The sequence below is a fragment of the Camelus bactrianus genome, chromosome 35 (genome assembly GCF_048773025.1).
Source record: "Camelus bactrianus isolate YW-2024 breed Bactrian camel chromosome 35, ASM4877302v1, whole genome shotgun sequence".
NCBI classification, from domain to species: Eukaryota; Metazoa; Chordata; class Mammalia; order Artiodactyla; family Camelidae; genus Camelus; species Camelus bactrianus.
Window position 1 is genome coordinate 18,397,235 of NC_133573.1, and position 22,142 is coordinate 18,419,376.

The following is a 22,142-nucleotide window of genomic DNA, read 5'->3' on the forward strand; positions in this document are numbered from 1 at the left end:
TTTACAAGAAAAACAATGGAAAGTTAGCAACTGTTTAGGTTGGATATCAGTTTTTTGGGGGGTGGGGGGGTAATTAGTTTATTTCTTCATGGAGGTACTGGGGATTGAACCCAGGATCTTGTGCGGGCTGAGCATAGTACCCTACCACTGAGCTATACCCTACCCCCCGTCAGATATCAGTCTTAATAAAGTTGAAGATGAAAAATACTATTTTGTTAGGAAAGTTGAGAAATTTTTCATGTTTTCCTCATGATTTTAAGGATATTATACAATTTCATAATACCCTTTAAAAATATTTTTAAATCATGAAAATGACAAGAACCAGCTTCTACAGATTCCCAGTCATACCGCATTTAGAACTACTTTCTTATAGCATGTCAGTTTCCTAATCCGCTGCAACAAATTACTAGAAGCTTAGTGACTTAAAACAATAGAAAGTTTTTCTACTACAGTTCTGGAGGCCAGAAGTCCAAACTGAGTTTTACAGGACTAAATCAAGGTGTTGAAAGGACCATGCTCCTTTAGAAGGTTTCAGGGGAGAGTGTTTCCCTTGCTTCTCCAAGCTTCTTCCATTGGAATACTGAATAGGGCAGTTAATAGATTTTTCTCACGGTAAATCAGCCAATCAAGTGAGAGCTACTGAATGTTCCTAGCCATGGGGTACTAAACATACCGTGCTTTCTCATTTTAAGTAACACCCAACAATCTGTATTATATCCTTCTACCATTTCTTCCCAGATTCTGATGAATAGTTTATATCCGTAAGAGCCAACAAAAAGTATAAAAGTGATAGCGCTAAAGGTGGACATAATGGTGCTTAATTAGTTTGCTAGGGCTGTATAGTGTGACACTAAGCTTTTGATTCCTGAGGTATCTATTTCAAAGACATCCATCTCAAATAAACATATTGCCAGCTGAGCTACTAGCAAAACAAAACAACTAAATATGGAACCAGGTCACACCCACTCATGAAGTTTCCCCTTTAGAAAGCCCTGAGTAACCCAGATAACTGACTGCTTGAATGAACCTGCTCTTCCCTTCCTGCGCCCCAGTTTCCACTCTTATGCTTTCAATTCCCCAATAAAGAGTAAACCCACAAAATCCTAGACACCACACCAGCGTATACTTATAAAGGCAGAGCCCCAGGTCCATGCTCGCCCCCTTTCTCCCTACCAGTGGCCTTGCTGTGTGGCCCTTGGCCATGCCAGGTATAACAGGAACTTCTGTGAGTAACAAGTCTTGCTCTTCTAAGCTCCCTGATGGCTTTGCAGAGGTGGTCCTGAATCATAATAAGAACCATGAGGATAGATCCAGCCATAAAACGGCCTATTGGGGGGGGGGGGGGGCGAGGAGGAATGAGGAAGGGGATGGAATGTCTGTGGGACTTGCTATGAGTAAACACGGGAAGGGCAAGTGCATCAGGCATTCCTAGCCAAGAAAGCACAACAGGCTGCCGTAACAAAGTAGTACAGACTAGGAGTTTGAAACATCAGAAATTTCTTTTCTCGTAATTCTGGAGCCTAGGAGCCCAAGATTAACTCCAAGATCAACACGTCGACAGGGCTGGTTTCTTCGTAGGCACTTTCTCTCTGGTTGTAAAGGTCTTCTTCTCTAGGTCTTCCTTCTGTGTGTCTCTGTCCTAATCTCCTCTTACAAAGACACCAGTCATATTGGATTAGGGCCCACCTAATGACCTTGTCCTAACTTACTTACCTCTTTAAAGACCCAACCTCCAGATAGTTACATTCTAAGGTAATGGAGGTTAGGATTTCAATGTATGAATTCTAGGGTAAAGCAACTCAGACCACAACAAGCGCCAAAGAAGAGTAACATGCCTCATCTTGAAATATCTTTAAGAAACTAAAATAAATATCAAAAGGCCATTAGGAATTAGCCATTAGAAATCCCTTGATATTACAGGTAAGAGTACCAAAAATATCACAAAAGTCAGTAAGAATGGACCAAGAATTATGTAACAAAAAGTCAGAAGAAACTATAGATGGAGATGTAATACAAATCTGGAATTTTTTTTTAAATGGAAGTATGATGGCTGGTATATTACATTGGGACTACATACTATAGAGATTAAATTATGGTAACTCCATAATGCAACAGTTTCTCCAACTGTGATCTAAAGACTCTTGGGGTCCCCAAGATTCTGCCTTTTCTAACTGTGTATCTGTGTGAAGCCAAACTTCCTTCACATACTTCAACCAAAACAACAAACCACAAAATACTGAATGCAAAAATAGATGAGAATCCAGCTTTTTCTTATTTATTTTTATTTTATTAACAAGACATTAAAAAGATTTGTGGAGATGACACAAACAGATAGAAAGATACACTATGTTCTTGGATTAGAAGAATCAATATTGTTAACATGACCATACTACCCAAGGCAACCTATACCAGGGAACCTTCCTACACTGTTGGTAGGAATGTAAATCAGTGCAGTCACTGTGGAGAACAGTATGGAGGTTCCTTAAAAAACTAAAAATAGAACAACCATATGATCCAGCAATCCCACTCATGGGCATATATCCGGAGAAAATTCTACTTTGAAAACATACATGTTCATAGCAGCACTACTTGCAATAGCCAAGACGTGGAAGTAACTTAAATGTCCATTGACAGATGAATGGATAAAGATGTGGTATATATATGCCCAACGGAACAGTACTCAGCAATAAAAAAAAACCAATAATGCCATTTGCAGCAACATGAATGATCTAGAGATTATCATACTAAATGAAGTAAGTCAGAGAAACCAAGTATCGTATATCAATTACATATGGAGTCTTAAAAAGTGATGCAAATGAACTTGTTTACAGAGTAGAAACAGACTCACAGATGTGGAGGGCAAACTTGTTGCTGCCAAGGGGGGAGGCAGGACAGTTCGGAATTTGGGATTAACAGATATACACTGCTATGTATAGGATGGACAGACAACAGGGATCTACTGTGTAGCACAGGGAACTGTATTCAGTATCTTGTAATAACCTATAATGGGAAAAAAATCTGAAAAGAATATATATATATACACACACATATAAAACTGAACTGCTTTGCTGTATACCTGAAATATTATAAATCAGCAATACTTCAATAAAAAATTAAAACAAAGATAGATTAAAAAAATAAAAAAGATTTATGGAAATCTTAAAACAACACCATGCACAATTTTCTTTGAATGAGTTATTTTTCATTAAAATGTTATTTGTGTTAACAAGTAAGGGCTTATTGTTAAGTGAGTTAAATATTTTTAACTTACCAGTAAAAATATTAAACTATTTTTAATTTAACACTTTATTATTTTCTGATATGATAAACACTAAAAGAACTGCCAACAACATAAACCAAAGCCCTTCTGGAGCCTCAATAATTTAAGATGTTAATGAAGTCTAAGAGCAAAACGTTTGAGAATTCAGAGCATTTAATTCAGTGAGCACTTCCATTGCGGGAACCCATTCTATCACCCCAGCACCAACTAAATCTGCCTACTTACCCAAACTTAGGTTTACCCAGGATTTAAAAAACAGTCTTTTCATAGTGATAAGAGTCAATTCATCAACAGGACATTGCAAGCCTAAGCACTTCTGCACCTAATAACTCAGCGTCAAAATACACGAAACAAAAAAGGATAAAAACGCAAGAAATAGACTAACTCAAAATTACAGTTGGAGATTACTTTCCTCAATAACTAATAAAACAAGTAGCCAGGAAATCAGTAAGGATATAGAAAAATTAAACAATATTATCAATCAACTTTTAACTAACGAGATTTATAGAACATTCCACCCAAGTGTAACAAAAAACATGGAAAAAACACATTCTTCTCAAGTGCATACCAAACATTTACCAAGACAGACTATATACTGGGTTATAACACAATTCTTAATAAATTTTAAAGGACTGAAATCATATAAAGAATATTTTCTGACTACCAGGGAATTAAATTAGAAATCAAAAGCAGAAAAGGCCTTTGGAAAAAAAATCTTGAAATATTTGTAAAGTAAATGACACATTTCCAAAAAACCCTTGGACCAGAGAAGAAATTGAAAAGCAGAATCAGAAATTATTTTGAGCTAAATGAAACAAAAGCACAACATATCTAAATTTGTAAGATACAGATAACACACTATTTCAAGGCAAATTTATAGACCTAAAACATTTATATTAGAAAAGACAAAGGCTCTCAGTGACCTCAGCTTTTACCTTAATAAAGTATAAAATAAGAATAAATTAATCCCGGGTAAGGGGGGAAAAAAAAGAAATAATTGAGATCAGAATGAAAATAATGCAACAGAACAAAAATCAATTCCATACACACTTTTCCATAAAACTGAAGAGCAGGAAATACTGTCTAACATATTTTATAAGACCAGCATTACACCAAAACCAGACAAAGACATTATGAGAAAGAAAAACTACAAACCCCTAACTCTCAGGAGGAAAGAAGCAAAAGTTCTTAACAAAATCTTAGCAAATTAAGTCTAATAATCTATGAGATGGATAATACATCACAGTCAAGTAGAGTTTATCCCAGGAAAGCAAGGCCAATTTTAACATTCCAAAACAACATGCAATTCACCATATTAACAGACAAAAAAAATTTATTTATCTATATATAAAATCATTTTAACAGATGCACAAAAAAGTGACAAAATCCATCGTCCATTCCTCATAAGAAGTCAGCAAACTAGCAATAGAAGGCAACTTCCTCAACCTCATAGAAGAGTTATTTCTGAAAAAACTACAGACTATAATCATGCTTAATAGTAAAAGACAGAATGTTTTCCACTAACATAGGAACACAACAATGTCCAATTTTACTCCTCCTGTTCCACATTGTCTAAAAGCTTCTAACTAGTGCAGTATGGCCAAAAAAAGACAAAAAAAAGAAAAAGAAAGAAAAGAATTAAAAGTAAAATTATCTTTATTTTACAGACAACATGATCTTCTAAGTAGAAAATCCAATGGAATCTATACAACAGCTACTGTAACATTAAGTGACTTTAATAAGGATACAAAATCACTACATAAATATCAAGTATACTTCTGTAGATTCATACAGCCCTGGTGGGAATGTAAAATGGTATAATTATTTTGGAAAACAATTTGGCTCGAAACTCGGCTATAAAGTTAAACAGACATCTAGCATGTGGCATATCCATTTCACTCAGAGGTATTTAATTTACCCAAGAGAAATAAAAACATATGACTATATAAAAATATGTATGCAAATGTTCACAGAAGTTTTATTTGTAATAGGCAAAACCTGAAAACAAGACAGATGTCCATCAACATGTGAATGGATCGACAAAATGTGGAAAACTGGAAGAATACTCAGCAACAAAAAGGAGTGAACTATTTTTACACACGTTTGTGTTGAATCCCAAAATAATTATGCTGAGTGAAAGAAGCCAGACAAAAAAATAGTACATACCATATGACTCCATTTCTACAAAATTCTAGAAAACGTAAACTAACGCATAGTGACAGAAAGCGGAAAGATGGGATAACAAAGGAGTACAAAGAAATTTTGGGGGGTGTTCCTCGTCTTGAATGCATTGATAGTCTTGTGGGTAAACATGTGTACCAAAATTTATAAAATTGTATGCTTTAATTATGTGCAATTTATTTTACTTCAAAATAAGGTCTTAAAAGAAGAGCAGGATAAGTGCTTATGGTTGCACAACCATGTGACTATTCTTAATGCCAATGAACTATACACTTAAAAATGGCTTAAATGGTCAATTTCATGTTATGTATATTTTACCACAAAAAAAAAAATCAAAAAAAAAAAAAAGGAAGAGTAGGTTTACTCAACTCAAAGCTGAAGCTAAAAGTGATAATGACTAGTCAGTCAGAAAGACGATGGGTAAGGAATCCATATTTCCAGGCTATCTACTATGCTGTCAGTTAATTAAATGTGAATTTAAAGCTTTTTACAAGCTGTTACCTGTGAGATATGATTGATGGAAGACTCCATTCTCCGAAGCTGAGAGGCTTGGATGTCCAGCAACTGGAGTACATTGTTGGCCAATGCATTTATTTGATAAGCAACACTAGCTAAGGACTGGGTTGTGTAGGCTTTGGTCTCTTCTAAAGCTTTTCTCTTGTCTGTAGCCTGAAATAAGAACAAAAACAACCAATATTTATTTAGGTTAACATTCATTAACATTCTATAGAAAGGCAGGGCTACATTTTTTAATAGAAAAACCCAACTGAATCAAAAAATTTATCAAACTAATCTGATGAACCACAAAGGCATGTGTCCCAGGTCCTACTGCTCACTCTGCCTGCACCGACTTCCCCATGTGCCCCCTCAAGGCATTCTGTGTACCTCCTCCAGGACCTGTGAATAATAAACTTCTCTATTTCATTTTCTCTTGCAGTCTTTTGTTGCAACTTGTGCACACCATCCATGACACCCCAGGGCTCTACTTAACAACTGTTAATTTAACAAAAAAATCACAATATCCACTAGTCCAATGATATGGATTATATTCATTCTACCTTATATTCCTGTTTACATTAATCACCATCAGAAATCCAACCCCTCTGTTAACCACTATGACCAAGCTTCTCATCTCCACAAAAACTACTGTGAATCTTACGATCCCATCCTTTACTCACCCATTCTCCCAAACTCCAGTACACAACTCAGAATGAGATAGTAAGAAATGCTCAGACACAAAGTTCAAAATAAAATTCAAAGACAAGTGGTATGGTGGATGGAGGGGGCAGGATGCAGAGTGGCCAGCAACTTGCATCACAATTAATATATAATCTAAAAATAAAGAAAAAAGGCCAAGAAGAGATAGAAATAACGGAACAGAAATCTAACAGTTCACAAAAAAGCAATGCAACCACTCTTAACTATTTTTTAAAATATTCAACCTCGCTCATTATAGAAAAGAAATGCAGATGCAAACTAAGATGAGATACTATTTCTCACCTATCCATCTGGCAAAAATCCAAAAGTAGGACAAGGTATTCTGCAAAGTTGTGGGGAAAGACTCTCTGATACACTGCTGGTGATATCCAGCAAAATTACACATGGACTTATTTCTGTCCCAGTAGCTTCACTTTCAGGAATCTATCGCAAAGAATCACTGACAAAATATGTATGTAATTATGCATTACAGCACTATTGGCAATAGTAAACGACTAAAAACAACTGACATAACCATCAGTAGGGTTCTGGCTGAGTAAACTGATCTCCAAACAGTTGAGTACTATACTGCTGTAAGAAGGAATATCATAAAAGGGATATTGTTATTTTTATTGGGGGAGGAATTAGTTTTATTTATTTATACTGTATTTATTTTTTAATGGGGTACTGGGAATTGAACCCAGGACCTCTCATATGCTGAGTACACACTCTACCACTGAGCTACCCACCCTCCCTCCTGAGGGGTATTGTTATTAATACTACACTCCATCTCCAGAATACTGAAAAGGTGGAAATAAATAAGATAGAAAAAAGTATTTACAGAATGCTACTAATATTTAAGGACTGGGGAAAGATACAAAAATATATGCTTTTTTTTAAAAAAGGATAAACCACAACATCTTTAAAAAATAATTACATATGAGGTTGAGGGTAAATAGGTTGGCGAGAACACGGATAGGATTCTTTAAACATACCTTGTTTTTAAGACTTGTTTTTGGAATTATATAAATAACTTACACAATTATGAAATAAAATGAAATTTTAAAAAGGAACTCTGCAAAATTAAATATAAAGTTAATCAAATGAGCCTAATTGTGCATCCAATTAGTGGCTTAACCAGAGAGGAAATAACCTAGAAGTGGCTTCAAAGCACAGTCATTTGATTGTATATTCTTAATGAGGTTTAATCCTTAGGACAAAAACAATTGAAAGAGGAAAAAAAATACTGAAACTGTTTTCAGTCATTTTATTGCTGATGGTAGCTTCAGAATTATTATCCCAAGACTGTTGTTTGTATAGTGTGGCATAAAGCAAGTCATTAATAATGTCATTGAGAACAGATTTCTGGCATGGTTCAATAAAGATTCTGATGTAAGAAGAACGACATTAAGAAAAACCTGTACTTCTGGATTTAAACTGAAAGCATTAGTTTGAACCTAATTTGAATTTTATCATATGATATTATATATCAGTATCTTAGCTCCATCCAACAAAGAGGCCTAAATGTAAAATATGGTGACTGTAGTTGCTAACACTGTACTGCATAATTGAAATCTGCTAAAAGGGAGAACTTTAAAAAAAAAGATCTATGTGAAGTGATGAATGTATTAACTAACTAGTCTAGGGTATAGATTTAAACTTTATTTCCCAGCTTCCCTAAGAGCATGGTCATATAGCTCAGTATTGCCAATGGAATGATAGCAGAAATAGGTGCCATTTCCAGGCCTAGACACAAAAAGCTCCCGTGCATGTTCCGATGCAATGGTTAAAGCAAAATATAGCCCTACCAAAAAAATAAAGTTGTATTTAACAGAAAATATTTTACACTGCTTCCGTTTTAAAATTAAATTTAAAATAATTAAAATTTTAAAATTCACTTTCTCAAACTAGCCATAAAGTGTTCAAGAGTCACATGCACATTGTGGCTACCTTCCTGGAGAGTGCAGTTCTAGTCACAGTTAATTTCCTTGTAGGTCATGAATTTAAAAGTTAAATCCACATAAGAATCACTGGTGTCACTTATTTCAGGTTTGTAAGCTTAGTATCCAATAGTTGGTCTCCTTCATTCTTTGATGCTTTTATTGTAAAACTACCAAACAGCCTTAGTATGTTCCAAAGGATCACTTTGGATTATAAACTAGAAGTCAAATAGCCAGCATTTCTCCAAGGAGCTACAACAGACCTTGTGAATCAATGACAGCAGTCTTCTTGAAAAAGTCTTCAATACTCTTAACTAATCATTATAGGTACTGACATGTGATACGTAACCCATTTGCCATCCCTGTCTTATATGCCACCGATGAAGTTTGCTTAAAATGGAAATAAACATATTCAGCTTTAAAAGAAAAACTTGTTTAAAAGAGCTAAACTCAAAATAAACAATGTAGCCAAGAACTAAACAGGAAATTCCTTAGATAACTGAATTTTCTGAACAGTCCCATATATAAAGCTAGCTCTCTTCTTCCTCCCGTTTCCACCTGTGGAAACCAGGCGTTACTGAGTTAGGATCTGCTGGCTGGAGTAAAGAACCTTTTCAAGGAATACCTACGCCTATTAAGTCCTTTTCTTGCCCCTCAAGGTGACTACACAGGCAAATTAATCTCATTTTTCACTGCCTAAGGTGGAAATTACTAGCTACAAGCACTCTCTCTCATACCTATACATTTATCTTTAGCCACACTACCTCTTTCTCTTTTGTTTTTTTTGAGGGGGGGTAATTAGGTTTATTTATTTCTTTATTTTTAGAAGAGGTACTGGGGATTGCACTGAGGACCTGTGCACACTAAGCATGCACTCTACCACTTGAGCTATACCCTCTCTCTCCTCTCCCTCATTCTCAACCTTTACCTATTACCACAAGAAGAATATTTCTTCCTCTATTACATGTAATTACTTGAACCCCAAAAGAGACAGAACAACCTTGTCATGACTATGCTTAAAAAGTAATACCCAGTAACTCTATTTAAAAATAAATAAAACCTAATTACCCTGCTCAAAAAGACAAAACAAAACTTTTAAGTAATGCATTCTAAACGAAAAGAAATACTTTATGGTTTAATTTTTGCCTGTTTTTTAACCAAAAAAAAAAAAGAGACAGAGAGAATATAAATTTTAAAGTATTTAATGTATCACAGTCCTATCATTCAAATAGACCATATTAACATTTTAGTGTATTTTCTTCAAGTCTCTTCTGTATACATGCATACAAGAATGTAAAAATGAACACATAGTCTGTAGTTATGTATCCTGCTTTTTTCATAATGTTTCATGGGCATCTCCCCATGTGCTATTCTTCCCTAGCATCTTTTTCAAAACATAGTTCTCAGTAACTTCATGATTATGGCAGTAATTATTAGTTGCCTACTCTCATTTTAATTCCTCTAATATTAAAACCTTGATTTTCATCAGCACATCAATGTATTGGGCCCTGTTAAAAAACAAGTTCAAATCCAACTCCTTCTAAATAACCAAACAAGAGGTAGCATTTAGTAGTTGTAGGAATTCCACGGAAAACATGTACAGAGAATTATAAATATCTCCTTCTGTGCCTCTGAGTAGTAGAGTCTAGTATATATAAAAGTAGAAAGAATAATATAACCCAATGTATCTGTCCCTCAACTTCAATAAACGTCACATTTAGTTTTCTAAAGTCACATTTTATTTGGTTTTATGTTTGCAAAGTTTTATATCTGACATATATTAAAAATTAAGTGTCATTAATTTTAAGTGAAATCAGAACCCTTTTCTTAGAAAATATCTTAAAAATAAAGCATCTATTTTAACAGATATTCTTATATGAAATAAATACCAAAACACCAATAGTCACTCTGCTCTAGCTCCACCTTAAATCTGTTTTCCTCAAACACTAGTACTATTGATTTATTAAAAGCACTAAGTTTGTTTATTTTACAAGGCTAATAAAACTAATCGCTTTCTCCCAACTCTCCTCTGTGACATTTTAGCTGCATGAGTTCCGAATACTAAGCTACAAGCTAACTTTAAGAGCACCATTTCTAAGTCAGGACCCTACTTTATCAAAAGATGTCCTACATAGAAAACACAGCCTATACCTAGCACATATCCTGTAGTATTGGCCTGTTTAGTAACATTTCAGAAAAACAGCATGACTTAAAATGTTCTCTTTCTTACTCATCTTGAACCCTTGCTTAAGTCTGACAAGAGGACTGAAAATAATTTGCTTTCTTTGAGGAACAATAATTTCTCTGTGTCCTCACTGCAAGTGGTTTAATGATTCTGCTTAAGTAACAAAATAGGAGTCTCTTGTGCATTAAAAAAGTTTTCTGCCATCTTGCTTCTATGTCTTTGCCTTTCCTCCCACTCTTTCTAGAAACATTAACACATCATATTCTTTTTTAACAACCTTTAACTTAACTCTAATCCCAACTTCCCAGAAACTTTTCCAAAGTCACTATTTTTCCCACAGAATATTTCAAATGTTTAAATAAGGTTTTTCCAATTATATATATAGTGGAAGAAATTTCATGATAATCCACTAAAAAATAACCTACGCCTACCAAAAAATACCATATTTCAATGACTCCAACAAACCAACTGTCAGATACACTGTTTTTATGTATCACTCAGGAAAAAAATCTGCCAACTCAATTATGTCAGGATGGTTTCTTCTGAAGAACTTTTATTTTATACTTCCAGAAAATGCTCTTTGGGATTTATTTAAATGGTGAACTTCATATGCCACTCTTAATCATAGAGTAATACCTGCTATAGAGTTCATTTTCAAATTATCCGACTTACAAAACAAACCCCTTACACCTTTTATTGTGTATGTTCTTGACAGTTATGTCTATTCAGTTTCCTTAAATCAGAGCATCCCCTCCCAACCCTGACCTTTTTTTTCTTTCAAAACATACAACATTTTTTTTTTTAAAACTCCAGGCTAATTGTCTTATAGGAAGTCCTTCAACCTTAAATCTGTCCAACTGTTTCCTCAAGATGTGATGCAGATTAAATACAGGCTGGAATACTACATAAGTGATGTTGTGAACCGCCCACTGCAAGTGATCCATCTTTTAAAATAAGGTTCCATCATTATTTCCAGGCTGTTCTCCCATGCTCTCGATACCAATTCTGCAAACTTTGATGCTGGAGTTATCTTAATTTTTTAAGATAATTTTAATGTTATCTTAATTTTTTTATCAAAAAAAATTTTTTTTCAAGACAAAACCCAAGACTCTCTTCTTTCCTCAAAAGGTCCTTAAGTGGTCTGTTGACAAGGTACAATAATCCAGTTATACTAACAGCAAAATCATCCAAATTCACTCAAGTGGGAACAATGACAACTGCTGCCTGGCTGGTAGCTTTTTAAGGACAACATTAATTGTAAAATGCACCCAGTTACAGACATGTTTAAACATGGGGGCGAGGAGAAGGTTTCTTAGAAATTGATAAAATACACTATGTAAGGAACACTTCTTGGTTTAAGGACTTTTTTTTAAAAGAAGTGTGTTAATGGGAAGGATTTAAAATGTCAACTTTTAATGTAACGGAAGAGTTTTACAGACAAAACATCTACTTTGGGAAGGGATAAATTTAGGAGTTTGAGATTTACAAATGTTAGCCACTATATTAAAAAAACAGATTTTTAAGTTTGTTTTGTAAAGCACAGGGAACTATGTTCAGTATCTTGTAATAACCTCTAATGGAAAAAAATATGAATGTATATGCATGACTGGCACACTGTGCTGTACAACAGAAACTGACACATTGTAATTACTGTACTTCAATTTTTTAAAAAAGCTACTTTGCTGAAGGCCACCTATGGGTTTGGTTGGTCTGAGAATTGAGAAACTTTCCAGGAGGAATCCATCATCACTCCATGGAGAGGGATGGGAAGACTAGGAAAAAACAGTACACAGGCCAGTTCCAGGCTGGAGTCTTGGGTATGCAAACACTCAATGCTAACTAACTAACACGGAAAGGATCTATTTATCTCCAACAAAATTCCCATTCCAATAAAAGCAAAAATAAATAAATAAAAAAGAAACCCTACCAGGTTATGGCAAATACCCAGCAAAAAGAATAAATTTTTTGCACAACAATTCAGACTGAAACCTGGTCACTGTAAGCTTTAGCACAGCTCCTCCCCACCACCTCCCACTTAAGCAACTGCTAACAGGCCTATGAGCCCTTTCATCCCCAGCAAATCCAGGGGAAATCTCTGCTGCCTCCTGTGTCACATAGCTTTGATGGACAGGGATGGGAGCTACCTTCTGTAATTGAAGAGCTAACATGAAACAATCAACGGGTAGTATACGTATTAAATAACACTCCAAATTCAACTCTCACTCAGAGTATGTTTTTAAACCTTCACAGGTCAATTTATATCTCCAGGCATTTCCTAGATAATTAAGTTCTGAAATTTTAGGTTTTACCCTACTTATAGCCGAAGTCAATGACACTTATCCCTGACTAATCCCTTTACCATCCTGTACCATATTGCAAGCCTTATATTTTTAAAAAAGTCTTCATGCAAAACCTGCAAAAACCCAATTTTAGGAAGAACAACTACATTTAAACACAGAATTAGTTAAATGTATTATTATTGACAGAATATATTCCATAAGTCCAAGACACTGGCTTCCTTCCATCAGCTCTTTCCATATTAACTAATTATTTTCTCATATAATTTTATTTCTTCTTAAAAGGAATAAAACCAAAAGAGCCATGATGATCAAGAGTGTAGCCTGGGCAAGCACTTTCACATTCAGCTGAAGAGTGCAATCAGACCATGTGTATCCCAGTTCTCTCAAATGTATACATTCTTCACTTCCAGGAATTTACCCAAAAGAAATAAAAGGTCAATGCAAAGAAACTCTGTGTTCAAGGATGTCCACATCTTTGTTTATACAGCAAAACAAACAAACAAACAAACAAACACCACCTAGAAACCATCTAAATGGCCCTTTTAACTGATGGTTAAAATATTCATATATTAGAATACCATGCAGTGAATAAATGTGATCTAGGTATACAAGGAAAATGCATGAAGTCGTAATTCAAACTGGGAAGCAGAGCCACTATGAGTTACAGAATAAGAAAGCACAGAATTTTACCTTACACAATTACAGGAGTAGCTGGGAAAGTTGTGAAGGTCTTGGAGGGAAGTGAGAGGATCAGAGTCATCAGTCAGTCTATTTGAGAAGCTTAACACATTCCCCTGCAGAAACGGGACTGCAAAGGAAAGGCTCATGGGGAGATGTGGGAGCTGTGCTGGGGGAAGCTGTAGGTCTCCCACCAGCTGAGTGGGCCTGATGCCGCTGTTGACCAAATTATCAGCAACCAAGAAAAAGACCTAGATGCAGAGCAAGGGAGACCATGGTGAAGGTGGAACTCACCAACACCTCTGCATCTCCCACTGCATCTAACCACAGAATCCTTCAGAAGTTAGTGATTGTTGCTTACCCAAATCCTCTTTTGGCCAATTTTAACCCACTAACACACAGGGAAGGAACCGTAATATAACTATGAGATACACAGGTCCAGGCTTAAGTAAACTGATATAATACAAACCACCACAGCACCCTCTGACAATATGGTACACACCTCATTAATCATGTTCAACTTCTGAAAAAAAACAACAGCAAAATCTTGCTTCGTCTAACATGATGCCAACTAACCCTCGTAAAACCAAAAAGATGCCACTGCCCTAAAAGAGAATACAAAGTCTACTTTCTCTTTGAGTAATGTTCATTCCTTTCCTAGTTGAGTTGAACTTCCAATTTGAGATCCTGTTAACTTAAGTACTGAAATACAAGGTTAACCACTATTAACACATCTTGAGTTGAATACAGAAGAATGGGGGAGGGGCCATGGAGAATATACACAAATATTAAGATACAGAACAAATATTCATAACTAATAGGATTTTCATTTTATCACTGGTCATAAGTTCATAGCTGGTATTTACCACTTCCTTCTCCTATTATCCAGTACATATTCCATTTGCCTCATCTCATCTGGTTGTTGTTCCTTGCCTGGTGGGTTGACTCAGACTTTCTCTGCCATTAGCAGCCCTACCTGTATTGGGTTGTTTTAGTTTTCAATTAACTTTTTCATCATAGGACACAGGTATGGTAAGAGGCACTCCAGAGGATATCCTGCACTCCAGACATACTCTTCTTTACCCGCAATGTGTAGTAGCAACCCAATTTCCACTTGAGTGTCGAGATCAATCACACCAATCAATACAGTAATCACCTGCTTGCCTGTTACTTCACCAGCATGAGGAAGCCAGTGGCCAGGTGCTCAACTTCCAGTCTAACAGAACCAATACTGCATTCCCCAGTAAAAGCATTCCTCTCTTTAGAACTAAGAACTCTAAACCAGCAAACCTCGGAGTTGAGGATAAAAAAGAAAAACTTTTGCTAGTGGATCATTAGGGATAAGTGAGAAGACGTCATTCCATTTCCATCTCTTGATTCCCTAATGGGTGAATACTGGCTACCAAGAGAAACACCACCACACACCGGCGGCTGATTCAGAGAATGGACTACATCTTTGAGAACATTACCCCAGCACTGCAAAGAATTGCCACCAACTGGTGCAGTCAGTCTTCAAAAGGATATTCTACTGTTATATCAATTCAGCTGCCTCAGGGTAATGGGGAACATGGTGAGGCCAGGAATCCCATGAACATGAGCCCAAGGCCATAATTCACTTGCTGTGAAATGAACTGCCTGGTCAGAAGTGATATGAAATACCAAGACATAATTAAGGCATTCTGCAAGTCACAAATAGTTTTGGCAGAAACAATGCAGGGAGGGAAAGCAAATCCATACCCAGAGGAAGCAGTTATTTCAGGGAGAACAAAGTGTTGTCCTCTCCCTTATGGAAGTAGTCCAATGCAAACCATCTGCTACCAGACACCTGGCTGGGCCCTCCAGAGGAATGGTGCCATGGGGTCAGTGGTGGCTCCCTGCTATTGGCAAGGTGGTCACTGAGCAGTAGCAATAGCTAGGCTGGTTGTGGTGAGTGGAAACCCCTATTTCTGAGCATACGCACAACCTCCATGTCTGCCGCCATGTGTCTTTTTCATAAGCCTGCCGGGCAAGGGGAGAGTTGGATGGGCGGGGAAAGAGACTGAAATTCAGAGGTGACTTCTTGTCCACCCGATTACTAAGATCCTTCTCTGCTGAGGTTGTTCTTTGATGGGCATTCACAATGAACAGAAGTATTACTCTGTGTCCATTCAGAGGCCTATCTACATATCTATTCCCCATACTTCCAATTATGGGTTCTTTCCAAGCCCATAATCAATTAGCCAAACGATTAGCTACTGCTGTGAATTACACTGAATCCACATCTTTAACTATCTCTCTTTCAAGACAAATGATCAATTAGGTGCACTGATCAAAGATCTACCAGTAGGTTGCAACCAGGATTTACTGTATAGCACAGGAAACTTTATTCAGTATCTTATAATAAACTATAATGGAAAATAATCGGAAAACACACTTATATATAACTGAATCATCTTGCTGTACACCTGAAACTGATACAATACTATAAATCAACTATACGCCAAGAAATTTAAAAAGAGCTACCACTGGGAGAAGTCCCCTTCACCACTGCCCTTCTGGGTCACTGCTGAGTGTGGCTACAGCGCTATAGATGTCCATCTTCAGGTGGTACCAGCAATATTAATGTGGAACCGCCTGTAAACTAGACCTAAGATATTTCTTTCTCAGTCAACTGGGACTACTCATGAGGCAATAGGTATGGGTTGAGAGTGAAGAAGCAAAGAAACAGGAGTAAGACCCACAAGAAAAGGTGTATAAAATATTCAGTAATGAAAGTAGGCTATAAAATGATTTTCTATCTTTTTTTAAAGAAATGTGTATGCATGTATTGTGTGCATATAAACAAGAAAGGGTTTAAAAGGAAATATATGTTAGGGGTGAGGGTGTAGCTCAAGCGGTAGCGTGCATGCTTAGCATGCACAAGGTCCTGGGTTCAATTCCCAGCAACTCCTCTAAAAACAAATAAGTAAACCTAATTACCTCCCCCTGCCAAAAAAAAAAAACAAAACCCAAAAAAAAAAATATATATGTTGGCATGCATGGAGTGGTCATCTCTGGGTGACTTTTGTTTAATATTCTCTATATTTCTCTGTATCCAATTTTTTTCAATAATCATTACTCCAATAATCAGAAAAAAAAGATTTTTTTTTACTAAGAGAATTCTCTTGATATAATCTTAATGGGAATAAAACAACATATATCTGTGTATACAGCGTGAACTAATTTTCTTTGGTATAATTCAATACCTATACAGACTAACTCAGGAGATATGTCAGCATGTTAACAGTTAGAGTATATAAAATTTGTGTTTTCATCCCTATCCTTCTGTGACATTTCCAAATGTTCTCCGATAACCATGTAACATTTTTACTGCAACCATCTTGCAGACACCAGGAGACTAAGAACAAGGCTATACTTCCACCAGGTACAAGGGAGAAAGAGAAAGAATTTGAATCCTTCCTGACACTGAGCTAAAATTATTAACCAGATAATCTTACCTTGGAATTTCTCATGATACAAAATAATAATAAATGTTCCTTACTGTTTAATTCTAATTGAGATGAGTTCTATTACCTGCAAGACAAGCGCATCCTAAATGATTTAACTTTTATATGGGGAAGGGCGACAGTAAGTTTCCCAAAATAGGGTCTTGTTTAAATTTGAAATTAACAATTTATAGTAATACTCCTAGTCAAACCGACAAAAAAAAAAAATCTATTAGGATAATTCCCAAATTACAAAGACTATTTTCTAAACTACTCCACTAATTTATGGTTGTTACTCATTAAAATTTATCTGAGCAATCAGTCTGGTTTGCCCTTCCCACAAGGTAATTATATTTTAATGTGTATTAGCTCAGGCTGCCATAACAAAATACCAGAATGAGTAGCTTAAACAAAAGAAATTTATTTTCTCACAGTTCCGGAGACTGGAAAATCCAGAATCAGAATTCTGTTTCTGGGGTGAGCTCTCTTCCTGGCTCGCAGACGGTCACCTTCTCACTGTCCTCACGTGGTAGAAAGTGACTCATCCACTGGTGTCGCTTCCTCTTTTATAAGGACACCAGTTCCATTGGATCAGAGCTCCAGCTTATGAACTTATTTAACCTTAATCACCTCCTTACAAGGTCCTATCTCCAACAGAGTTGGGGGGGGAGGTTGTTAGGGCTTCAACATATAAATTTGAGGGCAGGGGCACAATTCAATCCATACCATCAACTTTCTTCTCAAATATTAGGAAATATATCCTTCTTACAAATACCCAAAATACACTCTTGACAGTAATACTTTTAACAGTATGATTACTATTTGGTTTTCAAAGCATTTCACATAGTAAACTAAGCAGACATCCTGGTTTCACAGATGAGGGCACATATACAAATGTGTCCACAAAGACTCCCTAAGCAGTAAATGGAGGAAGTAGGGCTGTGTGCTACGCAGCTTTAATCTTGTCGTGTGCACTTAATGGATAGGAGTTTTATTTCGCCTAATGTTCTGAACAACGGAGGCGGCTTGGGGGTCAGGAAAGGGGAGGGCAAAGAGGAAAAGATAGGATTTGAAGCAAAATGAAATGAACAAAGAACATTAGTTTGGAGGTGAGGGAGCTTAAGCAGTCAGCAGGTCCAGCAGGCTAGAGAAATCCTGTAGACCCTTGAGGAATCTGCACTCCATCCGGAGGCTAAAGGGGAGCCACTGAAGGATTTTCAGAAAGAAAAGGTGACTAGTTTTTGGCTTTAGAAAGATCACCTCAGCTGCAGGTTTTACAAAGTAAACTGGGAAAATGCAGAGAAGAATGGAGACAGGAATTGTAAGCTGTACTCTGCACCACACACAAGAAAGTCATCCTGGGGGGAGGGTATAGCTCACCGGTAGAGCACGTGCTTAGCATGCAGGAGGTCCTGAGTTCAATCCCCAGTACCTCCACTGAAAAATAAATAAACCTATAATTACCTCCCCCTAAAAACAAGTCCTCTTACATTAAATACCTCACGTAGACAACTCACAAAGAAGAGAAAGAAATATGGTGAGGTTGAGTAACTTGCCCAAACTAGCACCACTCCAAGGAACAGAGCCACTCTGTCCCCAAGGGCCGAGGTCCTCCCCTGCGCCACCCCGCCTCCCCACCTGTAACTCTGAGAGTCCACAAGCACAGTTCTAATGTGTCAGAGTGAAACTACCGAAGTATTTCCTCTAAGACCAACCACTCCAAGTCATCATTAACTAATCTGTGTACCACGTGAATTTTAACTAACTGGAAGGGAAAAAAGAGTAAGAGTGAGAAAGCTGACTCTCTCCAGATAGCTGAGAATGCTTCTGATCTATGAAACAATTAATGCTCTGCACAGGGGTTCTAAAAATGGGGGGGGGGGGGAATCTTAAACATTTTAACACTTTCTAAGTTATTCCTCACTAAAGTAACAAATTCACATCTTTAATTCATACCCAAATAAATGTGATTTTGCTAGGAAATTACTTAAGGAATATAATGCATCGTTTCACAGATTACAAGGTAAGGTGGTAGTTAACACTTCACAATCAGCACCACCCTTAATTAACTGACTTGAGAAAAACAAAGTACTTCTGCTTTAAAAAAAAATCAAGATTCTATAAATATCAACAAAAGTACCTTGTGCTACCACTGACTCTGCCTATTTCCTCACTACACCAGCCTACAATACAGTGTCACAGAATCAGTCTTGGCTGTCTCCATTCTCGTGATTCATTAAACCACATTTTCCAAACCAAAAAATTAGAACTACTATGACAAACTGACAAACTACATTCACCCTAATTTCGTAATCTGTTGTATAAAAGTATAAGAATTCCAACAGTATCAAGAGTCAGTTAACAAGTCTTTACTGAAATCAACTAAATTTTCTAAATTACAGCTACTCCCAAAAAATGTGAGACAGAGTCATTCTTACAACTATTTCCAAAAATCTGAGATGTGACCAGAAGGACATTCTGTTCACGCCCATCAGTTACCAACTAGAGAGAAACAAAGAGGAGAAAATATTTTATTAATAAATTACCCCATATTGAACCCAAACCAAACAATTTAACTAATTAGAAATCTAAATACTAATTAAAGAGATACAACAGCATTAGAAAGAAAGCCAGCTAACAAAACATGTACAAGATCTATACGAGGAAAACTACAAAATGCTGATGAAAGAAATTTAAAGAACTAGTAAGTGGAGAGATAATCCATGGTCATGCATAAGAAGATCCGACACTGTCAGGACACCACTTCTTCCCTCTTGATCTGTAGATTCAATGGAAACCCAGTCAAAACCCCAGGAAGTTATTTTGTGAATATTGACAAAGTGACTCTCAAGTTTATGTGGAAAGATGATGTCGACGAGATCGTCAAGTAAGAAGTCCCTTATCATATAAACCTTCAACAACAATTTTGCATCCATCCTTGGACAAAAGGCCTTCATGGGGAACTATGGATACAGAGAAGAGACTATAAAACCCAGGGGCAATCCAAGACCAAGGAGAGCTGCTTTAAAACAGACCTGCACCCAGGCAGCTGACTCGACCACATCTCAGCTATAAACTGGGAACCAGCTCTAACCCAGAGGCCTCGGCTATAGCCCCATTTAGCTTTGGTTCCAACACCAGTGCCTTTTGCCAAGGGACCTGGGAGGACCCTTACCCCCCTGAACAACAGGTAATACGCATACAAACATCCGTGTCAAACGTGGACCCTGAACTGGCCTGTGACCCAGCTCCAGCCCCTCGCAGCTAGAGTCCAGGAGCCCCCAGAGAACACTAATTTTGACAATCACCCACAGATGAGAGGACCTCTGGGGAAGTCCAGGAGTCCAGTGGAGAAGTTCCAGCACAGCACTGGAGCAAAAGAAATCTGAGATAAGATGTACTGGAAAGGGTAAGAGAAACAGTTTGATTTTTTTACCCACTTTACCCCTCCCCCAAGGCAGCACAGCTCAGTGTGAAGACAGGCCTTCTCAGCCGATGACTTCTCCCTGGCGGTAGACTGAGAGTGGGTGAGGGAGCACCTGGCTTCCCCAGCTGTGTGACCCAGAAACAAAGAAACCCACTTCTGTCTCGCCCCATCCGGTGTGACTCGTGAGCTGAACAACTAGGGGTGGGTGGTGAGCAGCTGGGAGACCAGCAGCCAGACCTTGGTACGGAACATACTAAAAGCGATGTGGATCCTACTAACCAAGCGAGGACTGCATTAGGAGGGTCAGCCACAAGCTCCTGGGGATGCTTTGCCTGCAGATGCCCCCGAACTGGCCCACAGGTACCAACAGTGCGTCGCATGTCTGGTCCCACACACCCTCACCTCGGGACTGGCTTCTGTGAGTGCTCCTGACAGTCGCAGGAGCAAGCTTTTGCAGAAGGCTAGTGAGCACGCACAGAAAGCCAGCCTGGACCTGCAGGCCTGGGAGAGGCCACAAACTGGAGCCATAAGCACCACCCCTGGGGGGAGGAAAAAAAGGAGGCTGTCAGCACCCAGCCTGGTGCTTTGCAGGATCAAGAGAAGGCAAACAAGCTTAAGAATTCTGTCACAAGAAATGTGAAGCAGGCATATCCACAGAAGACCTGTCAAAGCCTCAAAACCCCTAGCAGATCTGAAAGAAGATCTCTCTCTCCTGAAGTTAACTAGTAAAGACTGGAGGTGACTGCTACTTCAAATGTGAAGACAGCAACACAAGAATTCAAAGAATATAAAAATTCAAGGGAAAATGACACCATCAAAAGCTCACAATAATTTTCCAGTAATCAATCCCAAAGACAATGAGTTCTGTGATATATCCAATAAACAATTCAAAATAGACGTTTCAAGGAAACTCAATGAGCCACACAAAAACAGAAAGATAATTTAATGAAGTAAGTAAAACTAATACATGAACAAAATGAGAAGTTTAACTAAGAGATAGAAATCATAATAAAGAAACAAACAAATTCTGGAGCTAAAGAATACCATAAGTGAAATTTTAAAATGCAACAGAGACCATCAACAGCATGGACCAACCAAAAGAAACCACCCATGAAGCAGGAGACAGGAACTTTGAAATTATCCAATCACAGGTGAAAAAAAGAATAAAAAAAACAATGAAAAAGCCTCTGTGATTTTTGGGTATGATAAAAAAAAAATCTGTGAATTACTGGAGTCCCACAAGGAGAAGTAAGGGAAAGGGTGGCAAAAAGTTTAAAGAAGTAATAGCAGAGAACATCCCAAATCTGGGAAGAGATTTGGACACCCAAGTTCATGAAGCTCACACGACTCCAAACAAATTAAAATCGTACCTTCTCCAAGTCACATTATAATGAAACTGTTAACAATCAAAGAGGAAGACAGGATCTTAAAATTAGCAAGAGGAAAGAAGCTTATCACCTATGAGGGAATCCCCATCTCTCAGATTTCTC

General features: G+C 37.2%; 1 protein-coding gene across 13 annotated transcripts in view; it reads right to left on the reverse strand.

The window, feature by feature from the left end:
• Positions 1-22,142, reverse strand: part of ABI1 (abl interactor 1) — a 100,124-nt gene that overhangs the window by 54,245 nt on the left and 23,737 nt on the right. For all 13 annotated transcript variants that reach the window (XM_074358048.1, XM_074358038.1, XM_074358049.1 and 10 more), the window contains exon 2: positions 5,963-6,130. In XM_074358048.1, coding sequence (XP_074214149.1) covers positions 5,963-6,130 — 168 coding nt within the window. The remainder of the gene's footprint in view (positions 1-5,962; positions 6,131-22,142) is intronic.